This window comes from Colius striatus, chromosome 2, assembly GCF_028858725.1.
Source record: "Colius striatus isolate bColStr4 chromosome 2, bColStr4.1.hap1, whole genome shotgun sequence".
Lineage (NCBI taxonomy): Eukaryota > Metazoa > Chordata > Aves > Coliiformes > Coliidae > Colius > Colius striatus.
The window spans coordinates 107,408,079-107,435,022 of NC_084760.1; the positions used below are offsets into that span (position 1 = coordinate 107,408,079).

The 26,944-nt window shown below is 40.3% G+C and overlaps 1 protein-coding gene across 3 annotated transcripts in view; it reads right to left on the minus strand.

Moving 5' to 3' along the window:
- Window positions 1-26,944, minus strand: part of IPCEF1 (interaction protein for cytohesin exchange factors 1) — a 72,717-nt gene that overhangs the window by 40,778 nt on the left and 4,995 nt on the right. For 2 of the 3 annotated variants that reach the window (XM_010205168.2, XM_061989008.1), the window contains exons 1-2: window positions 19,524-19,563; window positions 1,734-1,784 (exon numbers count right to left, since the gene is read on the minus strand). In XM_010205168.2, coding sequence (XP_010203470.1) covers window positions 1,734-1,757 — 24 coding nt within the window. In that variant the 5' untranslated portion in view covers window positions 1,758-1,784; window positions 19,524-19,563. Of the gene's footprint in view, window positions 1-1,733; window positions 1,785-19,523; window positions 19,564-26,944 lie in introns of those variants that run through there. The other variant, XM_061989009.1, reaches the window with a different exon arrangement.

Here is a 26,944-nt window from a genome sequence, read left to right on the forward strand (position 1 = left end):
CTTGATGTTTATTAAGCCTCCCAAGTCCTTTTCTGCAAAGATGCTTTCCAACTGGCAGTATCATTTGTGCACACATGGAATAATAGTGGGGGTTAGAAGTCAGAGCTGGACAAGCTTTGCCAGTTCCTCCACAACATCCTGGATCCCTGCCTCTGCCAGGCAGCAAACCTCTTTTAATGGTTGATCAGGCTTGCAGGTAAGTGTCTCTGTCCCCTATAGCAGGGAGTCATCCCCTCACAATGACTCACCGTTTCTTTGTGGTAGCCTTGTATGGTTTACGGTTAAGTGAACCAAATCCTTTGCTAATACTCATATCTGATTCCTCTTCAGTTCTGAGGACAGTCAACCTATTTTACAGCTCCAAATCCTTGGGGGGGGGGGAGGGCAACTTTCCTCTTCGTACTAGAAATCAACTTTCATCCATCTCAGAGGTTTTGTATACTCTGATAGTGGGGGCAAAGGTTGCCTTCTCCACTGCAAGTAGATACTGAGGCTTTTCAAGCTGTTATGTTCCAGTAAAGATTAATCTATCTCCCTTTCATCTTCTCTGATGCTGCACAGCCTGTTCACTTCCTCCCATATGTCTTCGACTTGGCAACACAGTTCCTCCAAGACAGTACACCTGCTGTAGGGCAGAAGGCCATCTCTCCTGGTCTCTCAGAGAGGTCCCAGTCACTTCCTGGGACTGGGATGGCTGCATCTGCCATCTGAAGTTTAGCCCTTGTCCAAGTAAGGACAGTTGCTCCCCCATCTAATGGGGAATCTTCCCTGTAATCACTGTGCCCAAGACTTACAGCAGCACAATTTCAGCTGAGGCGTCTTTACTTCACTCCTTCACACCCTGCTGCAGAAACTGCTGAATCTGTTGACTGTGCTCTGGGCCTGATAGGTCCTTTCTGAGCACCAATTACAAGGTGCTTGACTCTCCCTAACCAAAGGGAGCTGTATCAAAAGCTCCAGGTACCCTGGGTCTAGGGCAACTGAAGCTGTGAGCCTTCACCCTTATGGCTTCTCTTACCTCATCCTTGCCCGACAACAAGGATTTACAAATACATACCATGCAGGCTACATATTTCCAACTCCCCTTCCAAATGGCTGGCGTTGAGCAATTATTGCTTGGAATTAGACTCAGGTGGGCAGCATCCCCTTGAGAAGATGCCAGAAGCAGTTGAGAATGGCCTCAGGGGATGTATCTGTCTAGAGACTGAGGCATTTGCAGCCTGCAAACTTGGTAGAAGCAAAAAATGGGGTGAAATAGGTCTATGAGGTTGTTTCAGGAGAAAGAACAAATTTGTTCTGCAAGCAAAAGCAGGGACATTAGGCTAATACTGAAGACCAGTCTCATGAAGTTCTCAGATTCATGGATTGTGAGTCAAAGACACCAAAGGGAGCTATGATCAATACTTCATCTTCTCCTATATTTTCCTTAATCTTCTCAAAGGTTGACAAACGTGTGGGTAAATCCTCTCTAAGCTCACATGTCCTAAGTTACTACTTTCTCATCTGTTGAAGGGTAGGACTTGCAAATGGCGTCAAGCTTGTACAATAATTCATTTCACCTTCAGTGCAGAACTGGGGCATTCTGAGGCAGCCTCATCACTTGGCCTGGCACATAAGCAACTTCTTTTTTAGACACTGATGTTCTCCAAAGTCTTCTATGATTACAAGGACAGAACCCCAGCTTATGACCCCTTTATCTCCAGCAACTCTGGCACAACTTCAGTTATACTTACGACAGCATTGCCATCAGCTTCCATGAATGGTTGCAAAGCTTAGTGTGAAAGCTGTAAAAAGAGAAAATTTTGTTAAAGTTCTGTATTATTTTTTCATCTAACAAAAGTCTTCAGAGTAAAAATGTGTGTTAATACACTTTGATCTGTCAACTTTACTCTTTTCTTTCCACGTGCCTCCTCAAAAAAAGACCTTCTCCAAAAATAATGCTATGTTATATGATCGAATTTTACTGATATAGAAGTCAATTGCTGCTAAGGAACACTAGTTTAAAGCTATGCAAGCTTGTATATGAAATAAACAGAATAAAACTCATGGATGTGTATGGGGGGTTGCTTTTTGTTGGGTTGATTTTGAGTTTTGGAAGGCTTTTTAAAAAAGGAAATAAAGAATATAAAACTGAAGCTGTGATTTTTGTTGGTTTGAAGTTTTACTTTGAAAGAGATCTATAAGGTTTTGATTTAATTTCAGCTGAGCTATTCCCAGTGTTTTCTGGGAATTTTTGTTAACTAGAATTAGCTCTCCTGAGTGGGATGGGGTCTCATACTGGACCATTGAATAATAATGAATTGTAGTTTTTCCTTTTGAAGAGCAAACTTCATGCAGTCCCTAGATGCTAGGGTTTATTTTCCAAAGATGCACAAAGTCAGCAGTTACCCATGAAGGTGATAGTTCACATACCTTCGTTTGGTGTATACAACAAATAGTCAACACTCTATGTGATTTTTGTTTCAATGGATGATGAAAGAATCAGTGCAGTGTACAAAATGAAAGAAAACATACCAGCTTTTTAGTGTTTCTATAAAAATCACTCCTCTACATATGAAAGAATTATTCAGTGAAATAAGAGAGGATACAAGATCTTTGAAGTAAGCAAGAAAAGATTTCCAGAAAGAGAGACACATTTCAGAGGAATTTCTAACAAGAACATTTTCCTGTTACTAAAACCAGTAATTTATGTGCCAATCCTCATACATAATATTTGTTTTAGTTTGAAAATAAAATCTTAAAAGAGAAAACAAAACCCCACCTAATGGCTTCCAGAAATTTTAAACCAAAAATAGAAAGGCAAACAAATACATATTTTTCTGGCTCCCAACTCTTTCTGTTCAAAAATAGAAAGAAACACTTCCTACAAGCGGCTCAAGTTTAAGTAATATCATTATGAGGAGCAATGTTACAGCAAATAATTTCAAGGATGTTTAGAAATCATAAGTAGTGTAAACAAATGGAGGAAACACCTTTAGTTATACAAGCAAATTAACATCGAGCATCAAATACCAAGCCAGAAAACAAAGGAATAACAGACCAAATTATAGTAGTTGTTATTATGACACTGTCTTTTTCCTATCATTTCTTCATTTCATGGGGTTTGGGGAGGGTGAGGTTTAATTATGCAAACTGCACAGATTTGGATCAGCTACGGTAGCAGGAGCAAGAGGAGAAAGTGTTAACTGGCAAGGAAACGTTTCCGTCTGCATGGTTTAGGCCAGAGAAGTTGAAATGGATTTAACCTTCTCAGTGACTTGAACTCAAACTACTGTTTACATTTCAGGCACAGGATAAGTAATCTTTGAGCCAATGTTCAATTTTCCAAAGCAGCACTGACTTTTGTCTAATTCTAGTTAAGAGTATAATTTATTATTCCCTGTGTAAAGAAAAGTATATATTAAAAAAAAATAATCACACATTCACTGCAGAAATAACTCTCATACACATATCCTGAGTTTATTTCTCCTCATCTAACCAGAGTGAGACCTCCTCACTCTGAGGATCTCTCCTCATCTAATCCAACATTTCAGAAGAGCGTCATCTGCTTATTAGTGCATCACAGTAAAATAAGTGTTTCCTTTCAATTTTCTGCTTTGTTAGAAAATCATCTATCCTTTCTAAACAGATAATTGAATGAGGAGGAGATGGATAAATATGGCCATTCAAATAAAGCTTGTCTATACACACCTTACTGGATGGTTCGGCATGAATCTGCAGAGGATGTCTCTGGGTATTACAGGCCCTTCTCACCATATTCCTTATCCCAAACACTGCATTTAACATCCCTCACTGAGTTATGCCCTTCACATGCCCTCTGTGTGATGGCAGGTGATGACACCATGACAGACCAGGAGTGTGCCCAAAGCCACTGGTTTTGCTGACAGAATTGCTTACCAGCCCATGAAAGCTACACCTTGGCTTGAGAGCTTGGCAAGCAAGCAAGAGGTTCATAGGAAACAACACTTGAGTTCACAACCACCAGGAGGGTGTCCCAATTCCTAATAAGAACATCTGCAGCAGGAAAAGACTTGGCCCAGGTCACTTCAGTTCATAGCACACAAACTGGAGACACCCATATACATTTCCTTGTCCTGACTTTGATGGACACTGAATTTGAAGTGAGGTCTCACCTGCAAAGGTGTACCCTTAGCACCAAGGTGAGGATGTGGGATTCCAACCCTCTTCCTAAGCATTTCAATTTGCAATGAGATAAGAAATAGGAACAGAAGGAGAGGGAAACACTCCAGCCTACAGAAAAGGGCACCCACACACAAAAAACCATGCAGTGGCATTGTAGTCTGCTGCGATTCACTATAATTGCAAAGTGGAACAAACCAGAGAGAAAATAAAACAAGGCACAGTGAAACCTCTCCCACTTCAAGTGGTTTTATAAATGAGAAAAACTTAAATCTTTCACTTCCTGGAGGATAAAACATAATGGATCTACCAGATTAAAACAAAGGGGATGGATTCGCATTACCAGTTTGTAAACCATACCTACATTTCTTTGTCTTTTTTTAGAGGTGCCTGAAACAGCTCCTTTAATTTCAGTCTGAATGGAATACAGTATGTCAAAATCAGTTTCAGCTAAAAGATCTCTAATTCAAGCCTTTGAGGGATTTTTTTTTATTTTATTTCAGTTTAACAACTGAACCACAAACATCAGTTTACATAGCTTTATTAAATCCACTTCACTCCTGCTCTTTAAAGAAGAGTGATAAACAAGTAGGTACGTGAGCAATAGCTGACGCAACATATGTGGAAACACAGCAAGTGACTTATCAGAAATCTCTTGCAATCATTTCCATTTGACTACATCATCTTCTCTGTCAGAAATAGAAATAACTCTGTAAAAGATGAAGGGCAGTGTTAAGGGTGGGAAAAAAAGGGGGGGGGGAGAGAATACTGAGATCCCAATGATTCTAATTGCAAAAAAATCAATCTTAATAGTAAATACTCCTTTTGTGGAAGTCAAAATCCACAAGGCTTGATGCTCTTAACGATTACAACCTACAGTGAGTGTGACAATCTGCAATGATATAAGTCTGCCAAACATGCCTTCCAGGCATCCCTCAGATGACATCCAAACTGGACATATGCCTTTCTGCCTCTAAGCAAAATATTTGAGATATGTAATGTGACTCAAATTATTTGTGTTGCAGAAGCACCCAAAAGGCACATGGCTCAGTTTCTGTTCAGATGACATTGACATAGACTACTCAAAGGAAAATAATCTGCAATTAGCAAGCATCAAGTCGAGGCTGTTAGACAACCTGGGAAATAAACCTTCCTAATGTTTACATTTCTCACATTGGTCACCAGCTTTAACCTCTCTGCTTGCTTTCTGTTTATTTGGCTACCTACGACAATCTGCACTTCAATGGGCAATGAATTGACAGGCAATACGAAACTAGTGATAGTGCTACAAAAGTTTCCCTTAAAAAATCAATGATTACTTGATCACATGTCTCGCCATGCATCAGGAATAGCATTGCCACAAATTACATCAGCGCTTGGAGCACTGTCCTGTAGCAAGGAGACAGCCTTACATAATAGTCCTAAATTATCACATTACCTCTAATTGGGGTTCTTGCAACAATACACAGGAAAGATAATAATAGTGATTGTAAGCTCCTAATTGCCCTTTGGGTTACTAGAGATCAATTTAACCTGATGGAACCTTACCATTAACTACTAATTAATCAGATCTAGTCAGTTACTTAAGTGATTAATTAGCTATCTAAATTTACTATCTTCCTTGTACGAGAAGTTTCTTGATCTGCAGATTTTCTCATTTACTGGCTCATCAGGAGAGCTGGACATTAAGCTGATATTTTGCCAAGGTGCCAGTGACAAATAGACATCAAAGCATTTTTCACAAAAGTTCATGGACCTTCCCACCCCAGTTATGTCCCACTCACCTTCGTCCCCATGACTTTGTTTCTAATTGCAGATGAAACTACAGATTCCCCTTTAGCATTGAAAACAACATGTCCATTGAAGTATAATCTCAAGTCATAATTGTCAGAATATAACTTCAGCTTTGGCCACAATGGAAAATTTAAACTTGTTAAATAAAAATTACCCTTTGAAAAGCTGAAAGTGTTCTTATCACATCACAAGCCTAGCAACAAGAAGCTACATTTGTCACATAATAATATCATTGATTAAAGCCTTATTTTCAAATGCATTTGAAATTATTCAATACCTTTACCACCTTCAAGCAACTAAAAAAGATAACTTCTGACTCTGTTTGGGAGAGGGCCAGGAAAAACTGGAACAAAGTTCACTACTTCAGTTTTGGAGACAGAAAGGTTCAGAAGACATTGCCCTGCTTATATCATGGACAAGCCCTCTCCATCCATCCGAGATTCTCAAGTAGCAGGTTAGAGGCACTGACAGCTCCAAGCAAGCAGTTTCAGGACCCCACACTCATCACCTTCAGAAGCATAGGGCCTGGAAAGAAGTAAGAGGTTGAACAGAAGAGAAATGTTCCAGCTGCCTCTGCAACCTTTCAGACAAAAACAAGAAATCAAAATGACATGCTTAGGGAAGTATGTCTGCCTCAAATGTGAGTTTGCATGCAGATTCCTTATGGTGTTGAGCCAATGCCTCATGTTGTTGTTTGGAGGTCGTGTTTGCAGAAACACTGAGTGCAGTATTGCAATTACTACTGCCTCCTAGCTGGCTTTTTTGCTGTTGCAGACAATAAAAGCAGGCACAATTAAGATGGCTGCAAAAATTGCTGAAGAGTTAATACAATTAAGAGATAAAGAAACATTCCAAGTCTAAAGATGTGCCTCCCTGGTGTTCTACTTTCTTCCAAAAATGCATAGTTTTTTGCTAGCCTAGAAGACAAAACACAAAGAGAAGGCAGGATAAAAAAAAAGCCCAAAGCCTATAACATGGATCACAGCAGTGACAGAACTCTGAGACACCTTCACTGGAAGATAGTTGTGACAAGCATTTTCTGTCAAGGCATTGAAAAAGGTTCTATGCATAGAATTGAAGGTAAAGACTGAAATAAAATTAATCATAGCAACAAGCTGCTGCAAAACATTTTGTAAATTTGAAGGATGAAGTTCAGAGGGAAAAAGAAAGACAAAAGTTATAGTTAAAAAAAAAGAAAAAGTGAATCAGATTTCCTAAAATAAGACTAACTTTAAAAAATCCTGACAGAGCTGACATGGGAAGGCTGCTTGGGACAGCCTGGCTTCCATCTCTGCCCTACACCGTTTCAAGAACAAACTGACTCTGGGGTCCTTGGCCCAGCACTTCACAATAGTATTTTCACTTTTGAGAATTTTTACAATTTACCTTCCAGTGGCCATTGGGATGAGTATCCTCCTCAGAGGCAGGATTCCCCTGGGTGGAGAATGACTTCCCTGCTGTCCCCCAGAGTGTTGTCAGGCTGCTTGGAGGGGCTCATCTCCCACCCACACATTGCCAGAGACTTCTCGTGGGCAGCAATAATTTGTTTTAAGGCAGTGGAAACAAGATTTGAGCAGAAGCCAACCATGTTTACAGTGACTCTTCAGAACACCGTGGATAGAGTTTTCTCCTATGTCCAAAATGACAGACTGTGTTGGGTTTGTGTGGAGCTGTTCCTTGTAATGAGGGAGGGGCTGTAATAATGGCTCTTGTAAGAAATTGCTTGAAACTTCCCCCAGTTCTAAGTCAACTCCACCTCTGAGGCTGAGCCAACGGGGCATATCTGGGGTTACTTTCTAAGGAGGAGAAGTCAGAATAGGAGGGTCTGGAGGTGGTGGTGGTGGAGCGGGATGGAAGTAGGAAGCATATGGAAGGAATCATGCAGACCCCAAAATCAGTGAGGAAGGAGGGGAGGAGATGTGCTGGAGCAGAGACCCCTCTGCATCCCGTGGTGAGACAGCAGCTGTCTCCCTGACACATATGGAGGATCTGCCAGCAGCTCATGGAGGAGCCCGTGCCAGAGGCCATGACCAGACTTGGCAGTGACTCTGTGCGAAGGAGGTCTTAAAGGTCTGGTTGTATCTTTCTATTAATCCTACTCTGTTTTTTCTCTATATATGTTCTGTTTCTAGCTGGTAGTGGATTAAACTGACCTTGTTTTTTTCCCCCTAAGTCAGGTCTGGTTTGCCAGGAGCTATAACTGGCAGTGAGCCCTCTCTGCCCTTGTCTCAATCCACAGTCTCCTGGTTATCTATTCTCCTTCTATCTCAGTGAGGCCTCTACCATTCCACCATGTGGGGTTGGAGTTGGGGCAAGGAGGAGACAGTGGAGCAAGAATGCATGGTGCTTCATTACCATTTAGGCTTAAACCACAACACAGAGTTATCTGAGCAAAATTTCCCAAGCTGCCACCCTGATAAGAGATGTGACAAGGAAATTCAGTCCCATTACAACTGCCACAATCGCAACATAATACATCGGGGTAACAAGAGCACAGTTTTGGCTCCTATATTTGAGAACAAAAAGCCACACAAAAAAAGTTGACAGTTAGCACTCTCTGAAACTTCCATGTGAATCTGCTCCCCCTTTTCTTCCACTCAAGGAATGTTCATTGTACCAACAGCACTATACAAAAGGCTAGTGTTCAAACTCCCAGAGAAATGTCAAGAGACTAGGTTCTAAAAAGTAAAGCAAAATCATTATGCCAATGATTCTGAGGGCAAAGGAGGAAATAGCTGGGGGACTTGCTGCTGCTTCTGTCAAAGACTTCACATTCAAAAAGCTGACAAGAAACAGAAGTTCTGAAACTCTTGTTTGATTCTTAATTAGAGGATCAGGAGCATTGAAGAATTTATCTTCCTTCCACCCTTCACAGTACACGAAGTACATGCACCATACTCAAACGTCACCTTTGCAAAAGAGAAATCTCAGTGGGGTGAAGTACAGCAATGGCAAACTGCCCTGCCAGGTTGCACCAGAGAAGTGTGAAACTGCTTCTGCATTACAATGTGTCTGGTCAGCCAGAGAGATTTGCAAGTGGTTTTCCTTTCTCCATGGGTGAAAGGCAGTTCCTCAGGAACAAGAGAATGGGGAAAATGGACTGCTCAGATCACCCTTGGCCTGTTGCTGGATATCATCAAAAAAAGGGATACCCCAAGCTCCTGACATCCACCATTTATATACTTATAAATATTAATGAGATCCCCCCTCAGTCTTTTCTAGACTAAACAGCCCCAGTTCCCACAGCCTTTCCTCGTATGAAAGATGTTCCATACCCCTGATCATCTTGGTGGGCTTGTGCTGGACTCTCTCCAGAAGTTCTCTGTCCCTCTTGAGCTGAGGAGCCCAGAACTGGACACAGGACTCCAGGTGAGGCCTCACCAGGGCAGAGTAGAGGGGGAGAAGAACTCCTTTGACCTGGTGGCCACACTCTTCTTGATGCACCCCAGAATGACATTGGCCTTCTTGGCCATGAGGGCACATTGCTGGCTCACATTTAGCTTATTATCAACCAGGACTCCAAGGTCTCTCTCAGCAGAGCTGCTCTTCAGCAGGTGAACCCCCAGCCTGTACTGATGCATGGGGTTGTTCCTTCCCAGATGCAGGATTCTGCACTTGGCCTTGTTGAACCTAATGAGGTTCCTCTCTGCCCAACTCTCAAGCTGGTTGAGATCCCACTGAATGGCAGCACGGCCTTCTGGGGAATCAGCCAGTCCTGGGCAGAAGGCTGTCAGAACTAGAGCTGCAGGAACTGGGCCATCTTTTCTTTGATTTTTGTTTGCAATGAGCAGGAGAAGAAATGCTGTTTCACTACCTAAGAAGAGCATGGTAAGAAGTACCTTCTAGAAGACAGATTCCCACCGGTGTGAAAAGGGGGTCTTGTCTGAGATGGGTAGCATAACAAACCAATTGGCCCTGAGAGCTGAAATAAAACTTTTTTTAAAAGCCTTATTACCCACTGCAAAAGATTGCTGCAATATTTTCCAGCATCTGTCATCACCTCTAGGAATTCAAGATTTACTATTCGTGCTTCTAAAACACAGTAGTCTTTGCCAGAACATCTGCATGGAGAAATAAATCATTAAAGGTGACTGTTTGGTACTCCCCAGAAATCGAACTACCTACCTCAGAGACTTGCTTCTTAAATTTTACAGAAATTAACACTTTTCCTTACTCTTTTTCTCTGGGGTTGCCTTCACTGCAGTAAAATCTAAAAGGAAAGCAGTGAGTATTTTTCTAAATGAGAGGATGATACGTTGAAGCTATTTCTATGAAACTAAAAACTGAACTTGTTCTTTCACAGTAACAATTTTCAGGTTTTCTCAGAAGATCTGGATTTTTTTTATGTCATAAGCTGGACTTTACCAAACCTTTTCCCCCTAATTTTGGGACCTTTTCCCCATCGTATTATATCTCCTCCAACACTTTACACAAAGTTAAGTCTGTATCTGTCTCTCCTTCTTTTCTTCTAAGGTGAGATTCTCTCTCTTTGTTCTAAACCAGTTCCCAGATGCTTATCTCTTTTTATATTTAAAGGAGTGCATTCCAATATAGGATACCCCCATTTTTTAATCATAATTCTTGTACGAATATCTTTCAAGCTTTACATAAAAAAGCAAACAGGCAAAATATCTTTTAGACTCCCTAGTGACAAAAAATACTACTAAAGACAAAATAAAAATAGTATTATCAGCTATTTAATGACAACACACAGATCACAGCAATTGCAGCCTCCATAGTTACTCTTACTTTTCCGAGCCTCTTTAAATAAGTTATTTTAAATTTTTACTTCAGTTTTACCTCTCATGCTTCGTGCCACTTTGGCAACACGAAAATTTGGCAACAAAATCCCCATAGTAGTATAAATAATTAATGAGAGGTAAATGCTTGGAGAAAAGCAACCCCACTCTCGGTATTTCCCATTGCAGCAAAGCTATAATTTATACCAGTTAAGGAGTTTAAGGCTAAGGTAAGGATTTGAAATACCCATAATTTAATTTGTCTCAGTTTAAATCAACTCACTTGATGACACAACTTTCAACACACACTTTTTCTGACATGGGAAGGAATGTTGTATTTGTCTTCCTAGCTGATCTCTCAGGCTTTACTCAAGTAAGTGCCATGATGCATCCTATTTCTGTTGGCAACTAGATAGCTTCTAGTGCTTTCTAAATAAATATTATAAATTAATCAACTTGTTTTGCAAGCATTGTCAAACACGTGATTGTAGTACTCATGTCTCATTAAAGTCATGGAAAAGATTAAAAGATCATCGAAAAATTTGAATGCAACTCCTCTAGGCACATCACTGGGAGAACACAACTGAATTATCACTTCATGATGGATGATGATGCTTTTTAGATGTGCAGGTATGACCAGAAACACCTCAGTGAGCACAGCTCTGAGGAGAATATCTGAATGCAAAAGTCCTACTCAATACCAGTAAGCACTTTGTCTTTCTGGACAACAGCTGTTACTATTCATTTCAGCAATGAAGAAATATCCTGAAGAAAGTCTAAATATGGACAAGCTAAGCATCACACTTAAATGACTTTAACATGTCAATATGACAATCTTAAATCCCATCAACTACTGTTTTATTGATGTCAGCATTGTGACCACAGAAGATTTCTCATCTTCAAGATATTATTGGTCCTATTTTGTACTTCTCTTCCACACAAAATCTCAGCGAAAACAATGTGGGTTTGTTTGTTTTGGTTTTTTAATGCCCTCCTTAGAGATTTTAAAACAGAAAATATAATGAACTTTATCAAAAAATATACAACTTTGAAGGAAAACTCTCCCTTTCTTAGCATGAAAAAAACTACAGGGAATTATTTTTATCCAAAACCACAAATTAGATAAACATCCTAACAACTAAAGGACTATACAGACAAAAATATTTTATTTCAGTTGTACTTTTTCACATTATTAATTCCTTTGTTGTATTAATCTTTCCTCTTGATGATATCTATAGTGCAATGTAGGATGACAAAAACATTAATTGGAACAAAGCCACAATATTGTGTCTAAATTTCATTATATCCTGATTTTCAAATACTTTTCAAATTCAATTACAGTCCTTAAATTTCAATTTTATAACTTATGTATAATTCAACAGTAATATAAAATGCACCTAAATTCGTATGAAGGTTGGCACAAGAAACCAAAGTCTCATGAAGAGGATATACTTTTGACCATTAGTCTGTGATTTGTCAACGAGGAAGAAAAAAGAATCCAAGCTACTCTAAACAAGAAAAATCAAAACACTCCAGAGGACTCACTCTGAAAATATTTGTGTTCCGGAGTTGGAGTGGGTTAAATGTCTTCCACTCTAGAGTTTAAGTCCCAATTCATAGCAGAGGAAAGTGAGCTGACTACAAATGTTAGGATAAAACAATGCTGAAATGTTGAACTCAAGGTAGCCAAGGCTGAAATTCCACTAGGCTTTGTAAGATAGGTCAGAAAGTTGAACAGCTGTTCAAACTGGATGTCAGTCAAGTTTTCAGCACACTTCATAATGTGTTGCGTGTGCATCCAATATGTTCCCACTGTGTTTCACATTCATTAAATGTGAAAGAAGGGGAAGCAGCAGTGGAGAAAAGATAAAAATTTAAACTGAGTACCCAACATCCTTGCACATCCACAGGCAGTACTATAGGACCCAAATCTAACATCATGTGACAGAGTATAAAGCAATATTATTGCCCCAAAGTAGGAGCAAAATAGTTAAGCATGCTAAGTAATTGTCTCTAAAACTGTTAAAATGTTTCCATCAGGATACAAACAGGTTAGAATCCAACCACAACCTGAAAGTGTATCTCATCAGAAATCAAAGTGCACTAACTGGAAAATGCCCTGAGGATTCAGCAATTAACTGATCCAAGACAGAAATGTCTCTTCTGGGATTGCAGGAACCCAAGACAGGGGTTAAGTTGCTGTGAATTAGTGTGATTATAGGATTGTTTCTCCATAAGGCATCTTTACTGAAAACACAGTTTATGCCAAGCACAGACAATGTATTGAGAAGACAGAAAACTGCAAGAGGATCTTACCCCTGCAATGGCATGTAGCACATGGCCCAGCTTCAGTCTTCATCTCAGCAGGTGGAGAATTGCTTTAAGTACAGTGGTAGTGCATTTGGGTGCAACCCATAAGACTTCGGATAGAGACACAAGACAAAAATCACATCTGAAGAGAACCCCTCTAGTACAATGAATTGCTAGTAAACAAAAATAATTTCTTTTTTCCCATTTCATCCTCCTTTCCTCCCAAATCCCTGTTTTGCTCTTAACTGGAGAGATGTTCAACAACACGTTCAGAAAGTGCTGCTTCTTACTCACTACAAAGATCTTCACATTGTTCTTTTCTGGGAAAAAAGAAAAAGACTACTTAACATCATCTTAATTCTCCTTGCACTTTGTGAGATCCACACAAATCATTTAGAGCCTGTATTAGGGAGCTACAGAAAGCTCAGAAGTGTAAGCAAGTTACTATGTGTCAGCTGGGACACATTAACTTCAATAGAGATTTAAGCTAAACTGAGCTGCCTAGCACTGGCATTTGGGTTAGAGTAGGAGAAAATGAGCACAATTAATGTGACTCAGCCAGTATGGTGTTTTGATTGTGTTTATACCCAGAAGCTCTTCCTGGAAAAACCTTATAGACTTGGATGCACCAAAGAATAAGAGCATGAGTTCTCCTGAGACTTTGCAAGAAGGAGCAAGGATAACAAAACAGATACATAATGTAACCAAGCAGGGAACTATGTAAAATTATTTACAGCATTACCATCCAAAATACCCTTGAATAAACTTTTCTGAAATAGGGAAATAAGTAATAGGGATTGTTGTATGTTTATTTCCATTATAATGGACTGTGTATGTCAGGTACTGCAGGAACTTGGAACAAGAGAGAAGGTAATTGCTCCTGACAGCTTCCAGTTTAAGACAGAATACAACAGGAGGATGTAGACAGGGATCAGATAGACTTTAAGGGAACAGTGAGCCAGCAGTCATCAGGATCCTGTGTTGGGTCTCAGGGTGCTTGAAGAGAGACTGAGAAGGTTTCTGTTAGCAGTGTAGCAAATTACTTTGAAAAATGATGAGATATAATGCTTTTAAATGTCTGTAAAATGGAGAGGGAGATCCCAGGGATTTCAAAATGAGAGTTGAGGCTCAGTATGTTTGATGATGTCCAGAAGTGTAATTAAGGGGCTGGGAAATTCAATAAAGAAGCAGAACAAGAAAATTACCCTTCCAGTGATATTCTAAATTGATATGAGATGGTGAAATTACTGTGGCAAGGCCAGAGAATAGGAGATTTCAGTAAATGTCACATGAGATGACTACTCTTGGATGACAGTTTATTTCTGTCCATGGAGAGGGAAGACACCAGACTGGCTGATTCCCCAGAAGGCTACGTTGCCATTCAATGCGATCTTGACCAGCTTGAGAGTTGGGCAGAGAGGAAACTCATGAGGTTCAACAAGGACAAGTGCAGAGTCCTGCATCTGGGAAGGAACAATCCCATGCACCAGTACAGGCTGGGGCTTGACCTGCTGGAGAGCAGCTCTGGATAGAGACCTTGGAGTCCTAATTGACAATGAACTAACCATGAGCCAGCAATGTGCCCTAATGGCCAAGAAGGCCAATGTCATCCTGGGTTGCATCAAGAATATGGCCAGCAGGTCGAGGGAGCTTCTCCTCCTTCTCTACTCTGCCCTGGTGAGGCCTCACCTGGAGTACTGTGTCCAGTTCTGGGCTCCCTAGCTCCAGAGGAACAGGAAACTTTGAGAGAGACTCCAGTAGAAGGCTACCAAGATGATCAGGGGACTGGAGTATCTTTCTTATAAGGCAACAAGATCTGGGACTGCTCAGCTTGGAGAAGACTGAGGGGGAAGCTCATTAACACTTACAAGTATTTGAAAGGTGTATGTTAAGAGGATGTGCCGACAGGTTTTTCTGTTGTCTCAAGGGACAGAATAAGGAGTAATGGATAAAAGCTGGAACACAAAAACTCCCACTTAAGGAAAAGTTTCTTTACTGTGAAGGTGATGGGGCCCTGGCACAGGCTGCCCAGGGATAATGTGGAGTCTCTCTCTCTAGAAGTTTTCAAAGCCTGCCTGGATGTGTTCCTGTGAGACCTGATCAAGATGGACCTGCTTTAGCTGGGAGATGGGCTAGATGATCTCTAGAGGTCCCTTCCAATACCATTCTGTATTTCTGTGAAGTCTTTTGAAAGAGTGTGCAAAATTCAAACATAGCTTGGAAATAGTAACATTGAGAATCAAAGAAGGCACATAGAACATAATGTCATTGTCAGTAATGAACAGATATTATTTAGGAAAGGCCAAGTGAATCATACTGGATTCAACTAAAGTCTGAGTCACAACATACCAGAAGCAAGCTAAACTCTACATTTGGTCCAAAAAAAGGCAACTCTGTTGTAGCTGTAGATCTGCCCTTCATAGGAGGAAAAGCCATGATGATATTTGTGGATAAAATTACTCAAGCATAAAGTGTGGAGGAAAAATAGATGAAAGGATAAGATCTTTTAGTAGATCATATACAGTATTTTGGGGTATAAACTGGACCTTCTGAAAGGCAATTGGTAACTTTGTCTCAGAAAATGGACAGAGTACCATTTACAGAGAGAATGTGATGAGTTTGTGTGGAGCTGCTTGTACATGGTAAGGGGGAAAAGCCTGCAGTGCTAGCCCTCATAAACAGTTCCCAAAACTTCCTCTGGCTCTGAGTAGAACCCACCTCTGGCCCAGCTGGGCCAACCTATCACCTCTACCATCACTATTTAAGAACAGAAATTTGTAGTGTGTAGGAGGAGGTGGAAAAGTAGGACAAGATGGAGGCAACCACATAGACCCCATTGCCAGAAGAGAAGGATTGGAGTGGACACTCCCCTGCAGCCAGCAGTGGGAGTGCAGCTGTGCCCCTGCAACCCATGGAGAGCAATGGCATGACTAATGGTTGCCAGTATCTCCAAGATGACACTGTGCTAGAGGGGGAGAGTGCTTTGGACTCTGATCCAGAGAAAGCAGAGAGGAGCTGTAGCTCTCAGGATGAATGCACTTCTGAGCAGCACATGCAGTGAAGCCCAGCCTGTGAGGGACCCCGTGCTGGGGTAGGGAGGACTGGCCAGGATACTGCCTGCCCTGAGGAGAGACAAGTGGCAGGAGCCATTGGAAAAGGATTGATTGAAACCCCCATTTCCTGTGCCCTGCACTGCTCAGGCAGGGACAAGGCCAAGACACTGAGATCAAGTGCCTGGCCCAGGGAAGAGAGGAGGGCTGGGGATTTTAAAGGAGCTGGTTGGACCTTTCATTATTCACCCTTCTCTGTATTGTTTTCAGTTGGTATTTCTGTTTGTTATGGTTTTACTCAATGATGGATTAAATTCGGTTTCATTTTCTTCCCCAAGTTGAGTAGTTTTGTTTGTTTTACCTGGGGTCATAAGCGTAGAGTGAATCCTCCCTGTCCTTAGGGGGTTCCAAAAGCCCTTGGCATTTATGGCTGATTATGTTTCTTTGTTCCTAAATGGACCTAAACCACAACAGATGACCACGGATTGTAAGGTTTTAATATATTTACAGATAAAATGAAAGGTAAGTGCAAGGATAAAATGATGGCAGAGAACAAAAGGTTTTGTTGGTGTTTAATAGGAGAAATAAAAATATGCTGAGAAAGAAAAGACTAGAGCAGGTTCTGTAGAAAAAGCAAGGTAAGGAAGTCAAATGAAGAAGCCTACCCAGATGAAAAAAGCCATAACTGCAAGAGAAACGGTTTAAGTAGTAGGTGAGGCAAGGCCAAGTCATTATGTTGATTCTCCTGTCCTCGAAAGCAACCTGCAAGACTTGTTTGGAGAGGAAAGAGACGGGAACATGGGGACACCTGAAAGTGCATGCACAGAGAAAGCATGACTCAGCTAAGCCAGAGGCAGGGGATAAAGCTAAAGGAGGACAGACACAGTCATTGTGGCAAAAGAATTCAATCTATTTGTGGGACTTATGCCAGCAGTGCCCTATAGCAAAAGCAAAAGGAGCAGACACTGGAGGGCAGCCAGCCTGTAACTTGATAGGAAGGAAAAGTGAACAACTAGAGCATAGAGGAGGCTGTAAGAAAGGAGATATTTTTGGTAATGTGTGTCACTAAGGCATAAACAGAACGCATATGCCTAGGCACTTCAATGAGCATGTATTTTATCTGCATGTACTACTTTCAGTGGCTCTGCTTCAGATGGGAGGCAAAATGAGATGCAGAAAGGGGTAATAGGTATAATTTCACATACAGCATGACCTCAGCGCCCATCTCCTTTAGTGATTGTATAACCACACTCAGCACATTTTCATTAACAGTAAGTGATGTATCAGGGTTTCTCCAGGCTCCTAAATAGTACTAGGTGCATTAGCAGGTGATTGAGTGATCCCTTAAAGAGAGATCTGTGATTAAAATACTGAAACATCTAATTTAGTGACAGCTCTCTCCCTGGGTTACTGCTGTTACTTCAGGATCAACACCAACTGAGAATCTGCTAGGACCTCCACATGACAAGCTGATTAACAGCAGGCTGCACAATTTAATCAAACAATATTGTTGTCTGTATAGTGTCCTACTAGTGCATCTTTATTCAAACCAGTCCTTGTCTTATGTCCTGATAAACAAGTCCCTATTAGTTTAGATAGATCATGTAGGAGTGTGGGAGGAATGGATTGAGGAGCAAGGGGAAACATCTGGAACTAAGGACAAAACAGAGAGTGTCTTAACGACTGTGGAATCTCTTCAGCCCATGTTGGCTCAATGCTTTCCTCAGGCACCTTGTAGGAATGGCACAGATGCTGGTGGAGAGTGTTCCATGCTGAGCACACAGTACCCAAATGCTACACCCACTCAGGGAAATACACTCAAAAAAGTGAGAGGCAAATACTGCATTCTGGCCACTGGACAGCCTCGTAAGAAATCAGGTCTCCCAGTATGGACGGCAAGCAGCTTACACAAAAAGTTTGTGTGAACTTCAACAATCTAGCATCAATGCCTTCTGCCATTTGTAGGGTGTGGAGCTTTGCACCACAGTTTCTTTCTGACTCCGGTACAGATGCTGTCATGAGGCATGTTTTTGCAGACCATATATTTTAATGTGCCCTTTCACCTTTCCCACATATGAAACCAGCGTGACTTTCCAATGGAAAGTCAGGTGTTGGAACAGGGTGTGTGAGCACCCACTCTCTCTGCTTTGAGGAGCAACCTGCTCTCTCAGGGGCAGGGGCGAGACAGCATGTCATGCAAACTCAAGGTGATGCAGTATTTGAAAGCAGAGAGCTTCAACATCCCTGACCCAATGCACACAGCCTCCATCATGCAGCAGGACTTCCACCTGATCAAATCATACGCAGTTGTCATCAGAGTCAATGCCAAGAGAGAGGCATGATGTGAGTCTCTCCTTCCCAGAGAGGCACTTTTCACCTCTAGAAAGTATAAAAATTTCACTACAGGGGAAAGTACAGAAAGGATATTTCATAAGGCATTCCCAAACAATTTCTCTGTCCTTTATGAATTTTCACAAACCATTAAATGTCAGTATAACTGGCAGACAGGAAAATCCTTCTGAACTGAACTGCAGTCCCTCAGCAGGGATAATAAATCTTCCAAGAAACCTGATTAATGCAACTGAATCCAGCAAAGGAAGATATTACCCTACACCCTGGCAAAGGCTTGTTGGAAGGAAGCAGGCAAGTGAATGATTAAGCAAGCTGCTAATCTCAGCTTTAACCAAAGAAACATTTTATTGAGGAAAACTCAAGCCCAGAGATGCCGTCAGGATTTAGGGGTTTCTGTTTCAGATGATAAGAGATTTGAATTCCAGCTATCCTTTTGTTTACTGTATGGGTAAGATCATTCACATAGTACATTTGCTGTCTCTTTATTCACGCAACTTCATGTCTATGAGGAAAAGCATTAATTTGAATGTATTCTAAAATTCTTTTCAGATTAAAAACAGAAATTAGTCTGCTCAGTGCTGTCACCACAAAACATTACAGTCTACCCCCATATTGCAGCTTAAATACTCTTTACATGATGCTAGAGTTAGATTGTTCTCTAGGAACCTAAAAATCAATAAAAGAATTGCTTCCATTTCCCCGTGACACACTTGTCTTCACAAATAACTTATTTAAGCATGACTAACTAGACTATCACTTTGCCCTTTGACACCTCTTAAAATATAACTGAATTAAACTTGTCCAAAATAGGAATCACATACATGCTGTCACTTGTCCTCACTCCAGAAAAAAAAAAAACCTGTCACTTCAACTAATTTTAATATTTTTAAATAATGCAAATGCTTTTTTTTTTTTAACCAAAAGGGGAAGGAGCTAGGGAAACTTAAGATCTTAGCCTTTAAAAGAAGGGTAATTACTTGCCACTGTGAACTTCCTTTATTATACCAAGTAAAAGTTGTTTCTCATCAGCTAAAATCTAAAAAAAAAAAAGAATAAATAAAAAAGGAAAGTAGACATCATTAAACAGAAGTATCTAATATTTGTCACTTAAGAGGAAAGACAAAAGCCACAACCTTACCAGCAAGGAATTCTGACAAACAGCCACACTTGTGCTATCTACTCCAACACCTCGTAAAGCAGAAAGGAAACTTGCAGAAATCGGTTGCAATACTGAAATTGCCCAAGAGGAAATTGGCGTCTCTTTTACAAGTCATGACTACACAAACCACAAGCCAGGCATCAAAGTAAGTGCTAAATGCCATGCCTGCCAGAACTATTCATACTAGAACTAAGCTAAGTGAAAATAGTGCCCTTTCAGCCTCAGCCTCCCAAGGGACCTCCAAGGTCCAACCCTGCACCTCAAGGTGCATCTCAAGGAGAGCTCAGGGCAGACCAAGCCCAGCCACACAGAGTCCAAGGAATCCTCAGGACAAAATGAAGAATGGCACATGAAGTGCTACTCATTTGGTTTTTCTGGGTCAGTTGTAAGGTGTGTCCCAGGAAACATCCTCCCAGCACTGATAGGGCTGACAGCAAGGCCTGAAGAAGAGCACATGGGTCTAATAGTTTCAAATCAAGAACCTTTGTTTCCCAATTTTCCTTTTTGACTAACTGATACAATGGCAAGCCAAAATTAATAGTTCTATTAAAAATGAGATAGATGCTTCTGCAAGTTACATTTTTACTATGCCTGTGGAACAAAGGAAAATAAAAATCAGGATCCTTGTTGTTTTAAGTACTTTTATGGCTTGAATATTCAACAGATCCAGCCATAGGTATGTGGACTTGAAGAATAAATAAATATCTAACCATAGCACAAACACCTAAATAATTTTCATTGCTCTTTCTACACAATTCCACTTATTTCACATATCACATTAGTCTAGAAAAGATAGAGGACACACTCTTGTTACATCTTATCCTTCAAGCTGATAGGCATTGCTAAAAATAAAGGTAGAACTTTGCATGCTTTGAAGTGAATTTTTCCTTTTTGACTCACTGGAATGTTACAGATTGATTTCTTCAAAGCAGGATGGAGGGATGCTGCTTCCTAGGGATTCTCCCGTGTTTCCTCAGATCTCTCTGCTGCAGCAAGGAAATTCCAGGGTCCAAAGTCAGGTAAAGGAAAGACTCAGACACTTGAAGTCTTTACTATTCATGACACTGAAATTACAGTGCCACCTGTGGGACACCTAGAAGAAATTTAATTTGGGCCCTACTGATGCCACGAATGCCAGTAGTTGTAATTATAAGGCATTCTAGTAGTCTTGGCAGAAGGATAAGAACATAAAAAACCCGATGACTCATGCCAGTCTACAGGGAGTAACTTGAAAGTCTTGTTCACACTGAGCAACATATACAGTTTCAAGAACCTCAGTGCATCCAGAAGAGGATGTTTTGTCACAAAGATTAATCTCTTGATGGCGGAGGATGTGCCAGTACAATGCATTCATAGTCCATCCTCCTTAGAGCTTGTGCCATTGTAGAAAGGAGGGAATTGCTACATCACTTGCAACCAAGACAGACATCACTCTCAAGCAGATGAATCTGAGGAAAGTTACCTTTATGACCACACACCTTTTTTAAAACAAAACTTTCTCCCTTTAATTTACTTTTTAAATACCGACATTGTAACTCAATGCATCATACTTTGGTGGCTGGTATTTGCATTGCATACATACGGTACTTTCATCGCTGTTGGGAAGCAGTTGTACAACCTTCAGAGTATACTAATAAACTTATTTTATGTTACTTTCTCTTTTTCCCCTTACCAACAAGATCTTTTTCTACTTTTCCAACTCATACCTATGGTAATGTCTGTAGACTTCTCTCCAATGTATCGTTTGAAAACACACAGCAAGATAAAGGTAAGTAAATGCACCTTTGCTGCTAAATTTCTATTAATACACTTGAAATGGAAAATATTCAACTGATTAACCTAATAGCTTTGTTGCTGCGAATGAACTTAAAAGAGGTAGTGTGAGGCACATTCAAAGGCAGCTTCTGCTTAATGTTCTACTGTTGTCAAGACCAGAACAAAATCTTCAGACAAATGAGGAAGGAATGGTGAAAAATATTATGGATTTAAGAATGCTTCTGTTTAAATTAATAGTAATTTAGTGTGGAATAATGGATAAAATAACCATCACCAACAAACAATAGAAAGCATTCCATATGATCAAATAGCAAAGACTGAAAAGAATAATCCAGAATTGCCAGGAAAAAAAGCTCTTGTAAGAAGATGGATTTTAATACAAACAATGCTTTGTAGTGTGTCATAACTGATAAGAGATTCAACATAAATATTTTAAATTATTATTTATATAGAGAAAACAATTATTTCTCATCATCTAACAAAAAAGACACAGGAAGGAAGAAATAATTAATGGTGATAGATAGAAGGAAGTGGGTTTGAGTACAGTATTTGGAACTCAGTGCTGCCATGAAGCAGAGCAAATAGCGATTTACTGTGTGCAGGGAGCAGAAAATTAGTTAATTGCTGGGAACGTTAGGTTGAAACAAGTGGCAAATTTCACGGTGTAAGAAAGTTATTGCAGTGATGGAAAGTAAGCCACATTCACTAACTTTTGAGGTAAATGCTGTACATTGGAGGAATAAAAAATTCCAATGAGTCATGTGGGGAGGGGGTGGGAGGGAGGCAGGGGGGAACAGGAAGGTACAAGAGAGATTTCTGAAGGGACTTCCAAATCCTTGATAGCTTGCCAACATGGCTACAAAAACACAAGAAAATTTCAATGGGGAAGAACCACAAATATTTAGGAATTCCCAAATCCCATTTAGCTGGCAAGCTCCCTGTGAGGAAGCAAAGGGTTGTGGAAGTGGAATAACCACAATCATATGTACCAGGAACATGAGGGCTGCTCACAGAGATGAGACAAGTAACACTAGGTGAAAGGAGGTAGGCTAAATTACTTTTCCATTGTGTTCCTACTGTAGATTTCAAATTCATTGGGATCAGGGCATTGCACAGGGGAAAAGATCAGTCTGGTTAAAAATTCAAGACACAACATCTATATCTACTTCTTAAGCCAAACAGGAGTTGTCACAGAAATAAGGAAGAGTGACTCAGTTCACAACTTATTTGCAATGGAATCCCACTAGACACTGTCTTTTTTATTAAAAAATGCTCTGTAAGAGTCAGTTTTTCACCAAACAAGAAAGTAAGGTTTCATCTGAACCTTCCTTTGCCTATTCAACTAAATAAGTAGCCAATGAATGTATCAGAAGGTGTGGGAAAGCCACTGAAAGTAGATGACATATCACTTACCAACAAATCCTATTGGTTGCATGACTTCTGCCACAGGCTGTGGAGACCACAAGTGGGATAAGATGAGTCTCTGTCAACCAACATGATTCATATTTGCCTTACCCATCTGTTACATGCAAAGCAGTTGCTGTTGGCATTCAACATTCATGATCAAAACCTACCAACTCCCACTACCATAAAAGTTTTCCTTCTAAGCAGTAAATATGTTCCAGCTTCCTCTGTGAGTTTTTTTCTGACTTATTTCACATAATTAAGCGAATTTGAAACTGGGAGCCCTTACCAGCCCTCAAAACCTCCAGTGCTGAGAGAATGGTGGGGTCCTGCAAATGTCACTTCAGTCTTATATTTCTCTTTCTTTCAGCTCAAGTCTATCTTGTGGAGGCATTTATTCACAGAGTCAAAGGAGAGGAAAATAGCTGTATATTCACCTTTACTACTTATCTAAATCCCAGTGTAGGACTTGGAGAATAAAATACTGGTGGACAACACTGAGACTGGCAACCTTTGAGCACAGAATGAACATTCAGAGGCTCCAGTCCTGACCTTGTCATTGACTTACCATGCTACTTTGAAGGGACCTACTCCACAACTTTAGTTCCATACTTTTAAAGAAAGTATATATTTATGACCTAATTTTCATAACATTGAAGGAATGTTATGAAAAGTTGCTAATTAACACCCTTAGTTCACAGTTCCCTGGATGAGTTGCTTTGGAGGAGGGTAGTATATTAGCTATCTTAATAACAGTGTTATCAGAAAAGAAAAGCATGACATCTTTAAATATCTTGAAATCAAAGAGGAGTCTGAGGGGTGACCTCATTAATGTTTACATATATGTAAATGATGGGTGTCAGGAGGATGGAGTCAGGCTCTTCTCAATGACAGCTAATGGTAGGACAAGGGGCAATGGGTACAAACTGGAACTTGAAAGGTTCCAAATAAATAGAAGGAAGAATTTTTTCACTGTGAGGGTGACAGAGCACTGGCACAGGCTGCCCAGATGGGTTGTGGAGTCTCCTTCTACGCAGACATTGAAAACCCACCTAGAGGAGTTCCTATGTGATCTACTCTAGGTGGTCTTGATCTGGCAGGGGGGTGGACTAGATGATCTTTTGAGGTCCTTTCCAAACCTTAAGATTCTGTGATTCTGTGGTTGCCAAAGTTAAACATTAGATACTGGTTTTACTGCAGCACTATACTAATCAAGAAGTTTAACATATGTACAGAATCTTAAATCCCACTCTTTTCTTCTAAATAATTCCTTGCACAACCTTATGTCACTGTTTTCCTTTCAACTTGGATCTGCTGAAGGCTTTTTATCAAAATGCATTGACTTTTCAGAGAGCCTATACGGCTTCTCGTAAATATTCAGATGGACAATTACATCACTAACCTTGTGACAGAAACTGGGTGTTCTTGAAACACTGGGAGTGTGGTGAGCTTGCAAGAAGGTCAGCAGCCAGCAGCATACTGGGATATATTTATAAGAGCATAGCTGGGACACTGAAAGATATAGTTATCCCCCTTTTGCTTGGTTTGAACCGTATCTGAACACTGTATCCAGTTTGAGACACACCCTCCCCCCTCCCCAATATAGGAAATATTGCAACAAACTGGAACAAGCTCAGTAGGGGACACCAAGATGGTTGGAGCTGCAGCACATGTCCTGTGAGGAGAAGCTGAGGGACGGACATCTCCAGCTTGAAAAAGAGTAGCTTCAGGAACCGTCTCCCACCACTTATGAGAAGGTCAGCAAAATGATGGAGATGGGCTCTTCCCACATAGCAGAAGACACAACAAGCAGAAGTTGAAAGAGAAGAGCTTCAGACTAGATATAAAGAAAACCTCTTTCCTCACAAGGACAATGGGACCAGTCACCCAGAGACATTGTGCAGTCTCCAGCCTTGGAGGTGAGTGAGCTGATCTGAACTGAGACTGGTGTGAGCAGGAGGCTGGACTGAGCTCCTGAGCTCCTCTCCAGCCTGGATGGTGCAACAAGCCTGTCATTCCCCCTGTTAGAACTAAACCTATCTTTGACTAGCAGTTTATTCACAAACCTGCAGCGAAGATATTAAAAAGTCTTCCCAGAAGTAGAAAGATGCATATATTTTCAAAAAGCAGGTTACATATGACAATATGTAACACATGTTTAGGACAACCCAGGTACTTGCATACATTTGTAAAAGTCTGTGCTAAAATCCAGCAACAAAATATTGCTGTTAGGGGCATGATAATGAACTGAGACTATATATCTTCAAAAACATGCTCCCTGAGAAGTATTTTTCTTGCTAAGTCAACACATCCTTCTCCTTCATTCATACATTTCAGTTATTCTGTCAAGTCATCCAAACTTAAAGCTTTTAAAGGATGGTTTTTTTTTTTTTTTTTCATAGACAGAAAAAGAATAAGACTTTCATACAACTATTTCATGTTTTAAAAAGTATTTGAGAAAACACTACAGTTGCTGGATTCAACAATTTTCTTGAGAAGAAAAAAACCCAATTGAATAGGAAAAATAAACCGACATCACATACACCCTTTTTTGCATTCTCACTCAACAGTTTCTATTCCAAACACAAGGCCATTTCGCAAAAACAAAAATTAAAAAGGAAAAAAAAAATCGCAGCATATCTCCTGAAAACAAAAACCTTTTGAAGTGTTTGAAAGTCTACTGAAAAAAAATTTACTTTTCACATTTCAATTTCATGTTTTCTAATAACTCTAGAGTTGTGTTCTAATCTCTTTAACGCTAGTCCATCTAATTTCTTGTAGAGAACCCAACAGAGAGATGTCTCATTCCAGTTGTAAAACAAAAGGTAACACGGCCATGGACTTGTGTAATATATTCAATAGTTTGTCAATAATTCATCAACAAACTTTAATCACTTTTTTTCATGAATCACTGAGAGTGCATTTAAATCGAAATACCATCATGATACAGCCATCTGAAATGTAGAGCCTTCCAAAATCTTTAACTTGCAAAAGGCTAATATTTGAGACATTGGCAAGAAAAGACTGACTTATTGTGGTCTTTTTTGTTTGCACATCTATTTATTAAATAATGGCTTTTCAAATTATACTATCACTAGGTATATACACATTATCTATATTCATTGGGATTAACTGAATTTCCCCAAATCAAATTCCCTCCCAGCTTATTTCCTTTGTGCGTATCCTTGAGATGATCTCTTACGCCTGTGATGAGCAAAGAAGCTCATGCAGCAATGCTGACGTTCACCGGGAGATGCACCAACCTCAGATGCATGTTGTTTCTCATCAGCATTTTCTGCTGAGGTTGCAAAGTGTCTGCAATTGCTTCTTCCTCTTTCTCTTCCACCCCCACAGCATTTGTCCAGAGCACAGTCATGAACCTACCAGGATGACGAGGGTGATGGAGTCACTTTCTGCCAAGCTATGATTTTTGCCCTTCATGTATTCCCCCAGCTTATTTACATTTTTCATCATAAACAGTCAGCCATATTAAGGTGAGATAAGTGAATAAAAGCATTTTGTGATACATTTTGGTAAACATTTGAGTCACTGTGGTATAGTGGTTAAAATCTCCCTTTCTGTTTTGAACAGGCTCCTCTGCTAGTACCTAAGTGCTAGGCTTCAAGAAACATAAGCAGGACTTACTATTCCTTTTTTAACAAGTCATTTTCTTCTTGGTACACGTGTGCTTCAACAGGAAACTTACCATTGGTAAAGACTTAAACCTGGAGACCTCCAAACATCTTAAGGAAGATAACTTGGTGTTAACCCCATTGTATAGATGAGGAATGTGAAAATGTTAGAATGAGACTGTACCCTGATTAAACAAAAACTAACAAGTCCCTAAAAACTTGCATTACACTTCTACCAACATTTTTACATTGTTGATGATAGTAATTCTGTGCAAAGATACTGAAACTTCCCATGCAGGCACACACTGAGGATATCCCACTAGTTTCTGCTTTGTCACAAGGGAGTAATTGCTTAATCAGCTCTCAGAAAGACATTACAACTATTTCTTGACTAAAGAGACAGTGTTATCCACTCTAATTTTCAAGCTCATTGCCATGAGCAGAAATTTATTTTTTGTACCAGAACTGATCAGCCTTTGGGCAAGGTCCCCTGAAAACAGCAAGGTTCAAGACATTGCAAACAAAGCAAGGAGCCCTTCTGCTGCTCTCCCACCCCCACAGCCAGCTTGACTCAGTGGTGTTGCCACA